Source organism: Sardina pilchardus, chromosome 10 (assembly GCF_963854185.1).
Source record: "Sardina pilchardus chromosome 10, fSarPil1.1, whole genome shotgun sequence".
In the NCBI taxonomy this organism is placed as follows: Eukaryota; Metazoa; Chordata; class Actinopteri; order Clupeiformes; family Clupeidae; genus Sardina; species Sardina pilchardus.
In genome coordinates, this window is record NC_085003.1 from 33,331,975 (window position 1) to 33,343,368 (window position 11,394).

Here is an 11,394-nt window from a genome sequence, read left to right on the forward strand (position 1 = left end):
ATGCAATAGGATAACGCTAAACGAATCATCTTCTTGTTTTCAAGTAGCAGGATGCGTAACCTTCCCTCTCCAGGCAATAGGATAACGCTAAACGAATCATCTTCTTGTTTTCAAATAACAGGATGTGTTACCGTCGCAACTTCTGGTCGCCTGTCAGTCACCATTATGTTAAGCCCACCCACCGACTCTATACACGCTGTGATTGGCCCGCTGATTTTTTCAAGTTCTCAGCTCCCTGGCTCTATGGATCGTGCCTAGACTGCCCCGCCAGCCAAATTACATTTGTTGCCGCTAGGGGCGTCTAGATTTCTAGGCTAGGTGTAGACCTCAATACTACTCAATACTACTTATTACTGCTAAGCTCACACTACAGAGTGGCATCAGTTTTAGTGTGTGTGTGTGTGTGTGTGTGTCTCACATAGATGAGATGTGGTCTGGGAACCAAACATTTATTTTCTCGTATTTGAGGCATGGTTTACAAATGCCAGGAGCCGTTTATTGGGCGCTGAGGACCTCTATCAATTTCATCTGTGCGTAGCTTGTAGGTTAGCCAGACGTATCATAGCCTATACCAGGTCCTATACTAGGGCTGTGTCTGAAACATAGGTACACACGCTGGGCAGTGTGCATTTTCCGGAAGTTACGTCAGAATAGACCCAAAATCCATTGCGCACCGCAGGTCAAGCTCCACACGTCATGCAAATCGTCAACACATCCCCCTCCCCGAGTCAGGTGACGCCAACTAGTTTGTGCTATCCAAATGTAGGTAGGTACGCATACTGAGGAGCAAGCTAACTGAGACGCTACTGGAAAGAAGGTACTATCCAGCGTGCACGCTTGACTTTTGGACACAGCCTAGGTCCATGGTTCCCAGGCAGTGTGAATGAAATCACACGCAAGGCAGCATGGGAGTACTCAAGTCAAGTCAAGTTTATTTATATAGTGCATTTCATACACAGAGGTCATTGTCAATGTAAGAGATCAATGTGCTTTACATAAACAAAAAACAAACAGTAGCAGATAAAAGCATAGATGGGCAAAGAGTAATAGTAATAATAATAATAATAATAATAAATATAGCTGCAAGCAGCAATGTGGGGGCCAAGCAGGCAGATCAAAAGGCCAGAGTTGCCATGGTAACTCAATGCTGTTAAGTCAGGTATGTAGTTTTAAGCAGTCACAAGAATTTTGATGTCAAACAACCCAAGATTGCCCGAGATGCAAGCCCACTTCCTGTTCGGCGGCTTCGCCGTCAATTTCGATTGGCTATTGCGGGCGAACGGTTTAAGATATCATTCCGAAAAAGCAAGGCCTATATTAGACTCGGGCTGAAGATCATCTGTGTCAAGTTTCGTGCAGATCGGATACATTTTGTGACCTGTGGAAATGTTTAAGGGGTTTTGATTAAATCCAATATGGTGGCAGAATCAATTATGTTGATGTCATAAATTGAGCTGGGCTAGCCTAAAGACCTTCCACAGTATTACCAGACACCACTAGCAAGTTTTAATTCCAAACACATCAATAGCTACAGGCCGAAATGCCTTTTGGCTAATTGCAGCGCCCCCTAGAGGTCAAAGGTCACCAAATTTCTTGAGCGTCCTCCTGATGCGGTCCCGGGTCCACATACCAAGTTTGGTTTTGATGCGCGCAAGGGTTGCTGAAATATGAGCCCACTTCCTGTTTGGCGGCTTCGCCGCGAAATTCGATTGGCTGTTACGGGCGAACGGTTATAGTTCCGAAGATAAAAAATAATTCCAGAATACAAGATGGTCTGTAGATTATGTGTGTGAAGTTTAGTGTCGATCGGACAAAATCTGTAGGAGGAGAAGGCTGATAAGTGTTTTTGACAAAATCCAAAATGGCGGAAAATCCATCATGGCGGAAAATGACGTCACAGTGTGTGTTGAACTCGGGCTGGTCCAAGGATTCCAAAGATACCTAATTTTTAAAAATTGGCCCAAGGGGTCAAAAGTTACGTGCGTGAACACACATCCAACTTTGACCTGTTGGTGGCGCTAGATAGTTTGAGGTGCCGACATGAAATTTGGTGACATGAATAATGGGACTGTCCCTAATCAGTGTGCCAAATTTAACAACTTTCCCGTAGTCGGTTCTATGGGCTGCCATTGATTTCAATGCACAGAGGAATAATAAATATAGCTGCAAGCAGCAATGTGGGGGCCAAGCAGGCAGGACAAAAAGGCCAGAGTTGCCATGGTAACTCAATGCTGTTACGTCAGGCATGTAGTTTTAAGCAGTCACAAGAATTTTGATGTCAAACAACCCAAGATTGGCCGAGAAGCGGGCTCACTTCCTGTTCAGCGGCTTCGCCTTCAATTTCGATTGGCTATTGCGGGCGGACGGTTTAAGATATCCTTTCGAAAAGCACAGCCTATGTTACACTCGGGCTGAAGATCATCCCTGTGAAGTTTCGTGCAGATCGGATACATTTTGTGACCTGTGGAAATGTTTAAGGGATTTTTATTAAATCCAATATGGCGGCCGAATCAAATAAGGTTGATGTCACAAATTGAAATGGGTCAGCCTAAGGACCTCCCACAGTATAACTAGACATCGGTAGCAAGTTTAAATTCCAAACACATCAACAGCTACAGGCCAAAATGCCTTTTTGCTAACTGCGGCGCCCCCTAGAGGTCAAAGGTCACCAAATTTCTTGAGCCTCATCCTGATGGGGTCTAGAGTCCATGTACCAAGATTGGTTTTGATGCGCGCAAGGGTTGCTAAAATATTAGCCCACTTCCTGTTTGGCGGCTTCGCCGCAAAATTCGATTGGCTGTTACAGGCGAACGGTTATAGTTCCGAAGAAAAAAAATAATTTCAGTATACAAGATGGTCTGTAGATTATGTGTGTGAAGTTTGGTGTTGATCGGACAAAATCTGTAGGAGGAGAAGGCATTTAAGTGTTTTTGACAAAATCCAAAATGGCGGAAAATCCATCATGGCGGAAAATGACGTCATAGGGTCCGTTGAACTCAGGCTGGTCCAAGGATTCTAATGATACCTGACTTTTGAAAATTGGCCCAAGGGGTCAAAAGTTACGTGCGTGAACGCACGTCCAACTTTGACCTGTTGGTGGCGCTAGAGCGCATGAGGTGCCGACATGAAACTTGGTGAGATGAATTATTGGACTGTCCCTAATCAGTGTGCCAAATTTCACAACTTTTCACAAGTCGGTTCTATGGGCTGCCATAGACTTCAATGGCAGAAGAATTATAATAGTTTATAACTAGAAATGCAATTCCAAGGAATTACCAGTGCATGAAAATGCAAAAAAATGTAGATATGGCTACTAAGGTGTAGCTAGGGTAAACATGGTGGTTTCATAGTTTAAAGAGAGTTGATAGTGTTAAGGTAGACATTTTAAAGCTTAAACATTCCTGTTCTAACTTAACTAATAATTTCTAACAGGTATTCTAAAATGTTAACTATGCTAACAATGCTAACCAGGGTGATAAGTTAACTTAGCTGATGATTTCTAGCAGTAATGCTAAAAAATGCTAACTATGCTAACATTGCTAACTATGTTAACTATGCTAACCACGTTGATTAGCTAACTTAGCTAATCATTTTAGCAGTTGTGTTAAAAATGCTAACTATGTTAACAATGCTAACTATGCTAACAATGCTAACCAGGTTGATGAGCTAACTTAGCTAATCATTTTTAGCAGTTATGCTAAAAATGCTAACTATGTTAACAATGCTAACTGTGCTAACCATGCTAACAATGCTAACTTGCTAGTGAGGACTTTTATTTTGAAACAGTAGTTGCTAGGGTATCCATGGTGCCCACTATCAAGAATAAAGAAGTTACTGTAGTATAATCATGTTGGTTGCTATGGAAACTGTCAAAAACGCTTAATTTTAATGGTTGCTATGTTGGTTGCTAGGTACATGGAGGATTCATTTAGTTGACTGGAGGCATAGTTGATGATAAATGACAGTTGGAATGGTTGAACAGTTAAATAGTTGAGTAGTTTCAGTGGTTAAATGATTTAATAGTGTATTATTGCAGTGAGGACTTTTATTTTGAAACAGTTGTGGACAGAGGAAACAGTTAACAGGATATGTAGTCTTCACAGAGAGATTGTATGCTTAAAGCCTGAGAGAGAGAGGGCTGCTGCAGGTGGGGCTGGCCACCTGGCATAAGATTCTAATTGCTCAACGACCCGATTGTGATGTCATAGAGGCCAATGTTAAGTCTATGGGGAAATTTGTAATAGTTTTTAATTTATAGTTCAAAAAGTATAAAAGTTACAAAGTTGAAAAGTCATAGCAACCCGATCCATTAGAATACCTACGTTACAAAGTTTGAATGAAGTTTCTAAGTTAAACGGTTGAAGAGAAATTGCGGTTAGAAAAAGCTGTCAGCGGAATAATAATAAAGAAAATAATAAGAAGACTAGGAAGAACAGTACAGTGCATTTTCATGCACTGTAATAATAAGAAAACTAAGCATCACTATGGGTGCCTTCGCAGCTTCGCTGCTTGGCCCCCAATAATAGTTTATAATAGTAAGAAAACATAGAAACACAATGGGTGCCTTCGCAGCTTCGCTGCTTGGCCCCCAATAATAATAATAAAAAGATCATAATAGAAAATAAAAAGAAAGCATAAATCAAGGTAAAATCAACATTGAATAATTAACATAAAAGACTCAAGGTGGGATAATTAAAAGACAGTTAGCAGAAAGCATCTGAGAACAATTTGGTCTTAAGTCTAGATTTAAAACAGGCTGCAGTTGGGGCCTTTTTAATGTCATCCAAAAGTTGGTTCCAGAGCTGAGCTGCATAGTAGCTAAAAGCTGCTTTGCCATGTTTAGTTCTAACAGCAGGTTTTAATAAGAGGTTTTTCTCCTGAGACCTGAGAGGACAAGAAGGTGTGTACTGCTGAAACATGTCTGATAGGTATTTAGGTCCGGCTCCATTTACTGATTTATAAACAAGCAGTAGTGCTTTAAAGTCACTTCTGTGACTTACTGGAAGCCAGTGCAGAGATTTAAGAATTGGAGTAATGTGCTCAGTTCTTTTTGTTTTTGTGAGAACCCTAGCTGCTGCATTTTGAATAATCTGAACCATCCACATTAGTGAGGGGAGGCACCTTTTGACAAATGAAAAATCACTTGGAGAAATTCCTGCTTCACCTGACTGAGAAAACACGTCCTCACAGACACCTTCTGAGGAAATCAAAGATGTGGGCCTGGGGTCCACGAGAGGAGTACACCTTTGAGAAGATGGGTACTTGAGAAGTGTAGTGCTTAAGGAGCTGGGTTAGTGTGCAGTACGGGTACTTGAGAAGTGTAGTGCTTAAGGAGCTGGGTTAGCGTGTAGTATGGGTACTTGAGAAGTGTAGTGCTTAAGGAGCTGGGTTAGCGTGCAGTACGGGTACTTGAGAAGTGTAGTGCTTAAGGAGCTGGGTTAGCGTGCAGTATGGGTACTTGAGAAGTGTAGTGCTTAAGGAGCTGGGTTAGCGTGCAGTATGGGTACTTGAGAAGTGTAGTGCTTAAGGAGCTGGGTTAGCGTGCAGTACGGGTACTTGAGAAGTGTAGTGCTTAAGGAGCTGGGTTAGCGTGCAGTAGCCTGAAAGTTGTCAGTTCCTGGCTTCCACCATTGTGTCTTTGAACAAGGCACTTAACCGAGGGCTCAATTGGAGGGGTGGGATAAATGGTTGTCTTTCAAATTCCCTCTCCACGCAGTAGGATAGTGCTACAACCAATCATCTTACTGTTTTCAAGTAGCAGGATGGGGAATTCACGCTTAACGGTTGCAACTTATGATCCCAGGTCAAAATGTTTGCCCATGTTCAGGTAAAAACCCACGTTTAGATGTACAGTGAATATAGTGAGTGAAATGACTGCTGTCGAATACAGAACAAGATAACTCAGTAACGAGTATCAATCTGGTATGTAAATTAGAAAGTACCGTAGATATATTTCAAATGTGGTGGAGTAAAAGTCACAAGTCTTCAAAAATACAGATGCTGTAATGACACAATTAGGTGTTCAAGTCAATTTATTTAGTCCCTGCTGTATCAAATAGATAGTTTTCAGTACTACTGTCAAGGGTCCAGTGCTTTACAAATAACTGGACCACACAATCAATATTTGGAGATAAGATAAGAAATTTACTGCATAAGTGATATTGTGTCATGGTGATGACTTTAATTAACCAATATTTGTACAGGCAATAGTCTTCCATTAGCTTGCCAAAATGTACAACTGCTCACAGTAATGTTGTGTCTTCCACAACAAGCTAATATATTACAAGCTAATACAAAAATATGACAAAAGTGTTTGGAAAGAAATCACCAAGGGCTCTGTAACTGTGACATTGTTGAATAAAAAGTGTTATTCACTTTTGACTTTCTTTCTGAATAAAAGTGAACAGCATTTTTTGATGGCCAGGACCGTAATCAACAGTAAGAGCAGCAGAGCCGTGAGCAGAGTCAGAATGACGTCTATAGAGTGATAAGCGATCCAGGACATCCTGAAGGACTGGGTGCGCAGGTGACCGGCACCTCCGTTCCTCATGACGAACTCGATCCAGAAAATAGCACGGTCCAGAGGCTTCATGGGCTGGTCATGGTGGATCCTGGAGAGCCTCTGCATGTTCTCCCTGTAGGACGGCTCATAGAGCACCTCCTTTAGTGCCTCCACAAGCTCTGCTCTGTCCAGAGTGGCAATGTCCAGTACCTTAGCCGTTCCTTTTGCCACCATTCTGGACAGGTTATCTGGCTGATCAAACACTAGGGGCAGGCCAAGTATCGGGACACCATGGTAAATTGCTTCTTGGACACCATTGGTGCCCCCATGGGCTACAAACACTTTTGTCTTTGGGTGTCCAAGGAGGTCATTTTGGGGCAGCCAGTCCACTAGTAAGGTGTTGTTGCCAAGAGTCGAGGGTTTGGGCCCTGTGTATCTCCAGATGACCTTTTGGGGAAGCTGAGCAAAAGCTGCCGCAATCTCCTCCGCTGTATCACTGGGGAGCTCAGCTAAAAGAGTACCCAGGGACATAACAATGACGCCATGCTCCCCAGAGCTATTGACAAACTCTTCCAGGTCAACAGGAAGTGGTCTAGATGGCTTGCATTGGAACCCACTCATGTAGACCACATTGGGCATGGTTGGGCGTGGAAACTCAAAGGTGAAGTCATTCCTCATGAGCCAGATATCAGCATCTTGGAATAAGGAGAAGTAGTCGACATCAGGCCCAAAGAACCGTTTGCAAAAAGCGTTGTAGTGAGGACCAACAATTGTTGAAATTTGATATAAAGTAAAGGTATATGTCAGCATGTTCTTAAGCCTCTGAGAGAAAGTCATCTTGTCTGACAGCTCAGCTCCAGGGACAGGGACATAGGAGAGAGGGGTGGGAGCGATGGCAAAGTGTCCCTCTCCATGCACCGTCCACCGCACATTGAACACCAGTGGAAGATCTAGACGTCGAGCCAGAAACACTCCACCTCCTACGCCTGGATCAGTCAGCATGACATCAAACTTGGAATCAGTGAGGGATTTCATTAGAGCTTCGTCTTGAAACATCATCGTCAACATCTCACACATTTGCCGGTGCAACTCTGTGAACTTCTCAGCTACTTCCATCTCAAGCATCAAGCGAGTCCAGAAGAACTTTCCTTCTTTCCGTATGTTCAGCATTTTCATCACAAAGGAGCCAAAGAACTTCTCATCAAAGCCTCCAGGGGTGGGGATGGTGATGGCCTTGTAATGGGGAGACTCCTCTTTAATGTACCAGCTGTCTGAGGCTCGTACTACAGTGATGCTGTGGCCTCGGGAGTGGAGCTCCTCAACGATGACCTTCATGTTCACCCAGTGGCTGCCATCCACTGGGAACACCAGCACTTTACCTCCAGAGCTCACAGACAGAGTGACTGACAGCACCAAGACTGTCCAGGTGAAGTGGTGCATCTTGACTGATCTGAAAGAAGAGAGGACAGACCAGTTACTGTGTGATACAGGCATGCAATGCTAACCCCAAATCTGCACTGTCCAGGGTAAACGTAGATCCTACCACAGAAAATGTTATGGGTTACAGCTTTTTTAATTGAAACACTACTTAACAGCAAAGTTTTAAACAGTGTAGAGGAACAGATGAAACAGTTGAGGGCAGCTAGGGAGGACTTGCAGTCAGAGACAAAAACAAGTCAAGTCTGTTTCTAAACCATGTAGAGTATTTTTTTTTTTTTTTCAAAAAGGGAGTCAAGGCCAACTGAAACATAACACACCAGTCTAATCTTCAGTCTATCAGGCCAGAGATGTGATGATAAAAACCTCTCAACAGAGGGCTGTCCTTCATACCTACGACTACTCTCCTTAATCCCTTTTGCTTGTGGCGTTGATCTATCTACTCCTATAGACGTGGTGGAAATGTAGACAAATGTTTATTTTAGGGCTGGGACTCGATTAAAAAAATTAATCTAATTAATTAGAGGCTTTGTAATTAATTAATCGAAATTAATCGCATTTTAATTGTATATAAATTAGGGCTGGGACTCGATTAAAAAAATTAATCTAATTAATTAGAGGCTTTGTAATTAATTAATCGAAATTAATCGCATTTTAATTGTATATAAATATATGACCTGAGAACAGTGAGAAGTATTTTTTTTTCACATGGATTTTTAGTATAGCCTACTATTGGATAATGACTGAATACATAGGCCTAAGCTTAAGCAACAAAAATATTGTTTATTAATAAGTCCAACAGACCAGTGCAATTTTTGCCATAAAGTGTAGCAATACCATATTTACAAATAGTACATTTTCAGAAATTCATGTAGCCTATAGATAGGTAGACCTTCTGTAAACTATAATACTGTGATATCCTGTTAATTGTGTCACCTGTTACCTTGAGTTGAGTTCATGAAATTGTTGTGTCCCTTTAAGGGGAACTGGGGGGCGGAGTTTACGTGTGTGCGTGTGTGCTTGTATGCGGTTCTGAGTGTGAAGTTTCTTTTAGGTCTATGAAAGTTGGACATGGAATTAGGTGCGGTGGATTACTGTTATTAGCGTGAGTTGTGGCTGTAACAGCAACTCGGTTGCTATTTAATAATAAATAAAGCTCAGAGGTTTCCCTCAAGTGTCTGGACTGGAGTATCACAATACTTTGTCCACGCTAGCAGCTAGCTGCTTTATGTTTTGCACTGAGGTGATACCTGTGGTGATACGTCCTTGTTGCATAGGTTGCACACAACCATGCTCTTATCTGCGCTTCCATCCGTTCGTTTTTTGTAACAACATTTCTCATCCACGGGGCCAACCAACGCGGTCACATCAGCTTCTTTGTTCATGTTCACTGTGCCACTGTGGTTTGTTTTGTCTGAACCTTACAGTCTATGGTCTGAACCGAACTACTTGGTGCTCCAGTATAATCGGTCCGTCTGAAACTCATCCAGTGAGAAACGTTCCGCGGTGCAAAAATAAATAGGCATACGATTAAAATGCGTCAATTTTTTTAACGCATTAATGTTTGTGTAATTAATTAATCGTAATTAACGCGCTAAAGTCCCGGCCCTAATATAAATATATGACCTGAGAACAGTGAGAAGTATTTTTTTTTCACATGGATTTTTAGTATAGCCTACTATTGGATAATGACTGAATACATAGGCCTAAGCTTAAGCAACAAAAATATTGTTTATTAATAAGTCCAACAGACCAGTGCAATTTTTGCCATAAAGTGTAGCAATACCATATTTACAAATAGTACATTTTCAGAAATTCATGTAGCCTATAGATAGGTAGACATTCTGTAAACTATAATACTGTGATATCCTGTTAATTGTGTCACCTGTTACCTTGAGTTGAGTTCATGAAATTGTTGTGTCCCTTTAAGGGGAACTGGGGGGCGGAGTTTACGTGTGTGCGTGTGTGCTTGTATGCGGTTCTGAGTGTGAAGTTTCTTTTAGGTCTATGAAAGTTGGACATGGAATTAGGTGCGGTGGATTACTGTTATTAGCGTGAGTTGTGGCTGTAACAGCAACTCGGTTGCTATTTAATAATAAATAAAGCTCAGAGGTTTCCCTCAAGTGTCTGGACTGGAGTATCACAATACTTTGTCCACGCTAGCAGCTAGCTGCTTTATGTTTTGCACTGAGGTGATACCTGTGGTGATACGTCCTTGTTGCATAGGTTGCACACAACCATGCTCTTATCTGCGCTTCCATCCGTTCGTTTTTTGTAACAACATTTCTCATCCACGGGGCCAACCAACGCGGTCACATCAGCTTCTTTGTTCATGTTCACTGTGCCACTGTGGTTTGTTTTGTCTGAACCTTACAGTCTATGGTCTGAACCGAACTACTTGGTGCTCCAGTATAATCGGTCCGTCTGAAACTCATCCAGTGAGAAACGTTCCGCGGTGCAAAAATAAATAGGCATACGATTAAAATGCGTCAATTTTTTTAACGCATTAATGTTTGTGTAATTAATTAATCGTAATTAACGCGCTAAAGTCCCGGCCCTAGTTTATTTCAATGTGAATGCAGATACAGTGGGGAGAATAAGTATTAGACCCCATGCTAAAGTTGACTAAAAAGAGGAATATAAAATCATCTTTTTACAATTAATCTTAATGGACTGAAACAGAGAGACGTATGGACTACCACACCAGAGAAACGTATGGACTACCACACCAGAGAAACGTATGGACTACGGCACCAGAGAAACGTATGGACTAAAAAGCACCAGAGAAATGTATGGACTAAAGCGCAAGGCGCCGCTCTACTCAGTACTACTTGAAATAAAAACAAACATTTGTTTCGTGTTCACTGTTAAAGGCACTTATTTGCAACAAATCTGAATCTGTGTGACTGAAACATTCTTATGTGTGTGTATATCAAAATGGTATGTCAAAACTAAGAACACTCAGAAACACACACACACACTCACACACACACACACACACACACACACACACATACAGACACACACTTCCACACATAATATGTATGTAAATACATGTTAGATCTCACAGTGGTATGCTAAAAGTCAGGTCTGAAGACTGTGCGCATACTACGACATGCATTTCTACAACATTGTCACTGCTTACTGTATAGTGTTCTATTTCATTCTAATTCATTATTTTATCTCTCCTTTGCTGTCTCTGCCTTCTGTGTTAGTGTGCTATTGGTGTCTTGGGACTGTCCCATGTTAGTGTACTATTGGTGTGTGTATGTATCCATGTCCCATGTTGTCCATTCACTGTCTTTCTAATTGAATCACTGCTGTCGTCGACCAGGACTCCCTCAACTGGACCGTCCTGGAAAAATAAAGGTTGAATAAAATGTCAATGGTGCACTCACCCGGCACAGGGTGCAGTTAAATGGAGAAAATCACGGCACTGTGAGGATTCAGCCAGA

General features: G+C 41.9%; 1 protein-coding gene across 1 annotated transcript; it reads right to left on the minus strand.

Annotated features, from left to right (window-relative positions):
* Positions 1 to 5,811: 5,811 nt before the first annotated feature.
* Positions 5,812 to 11,394, minus strand: LOC134094594 (UDP-glucuronosyltransferase 2A1-like). The gene is made up of 2 exons (XM_062548185.1): positions 11,338 to 11,394; positions 5,812 to 7,952 (listed from the first exon to the last, which is right to left on the minus strand). Exon 2 carries the CDS (start codon positions 7,940 to 7,942, stop codon positions 6,368 to 6,370), a length of 1,575 nt encoding a protein of 524 aa, XP_062404169.1. The 5' UTR covers positions 7,943 to 7,952; positions 11,338 to 11,394; the 3' UTR covers positions 5,812 to 6,367.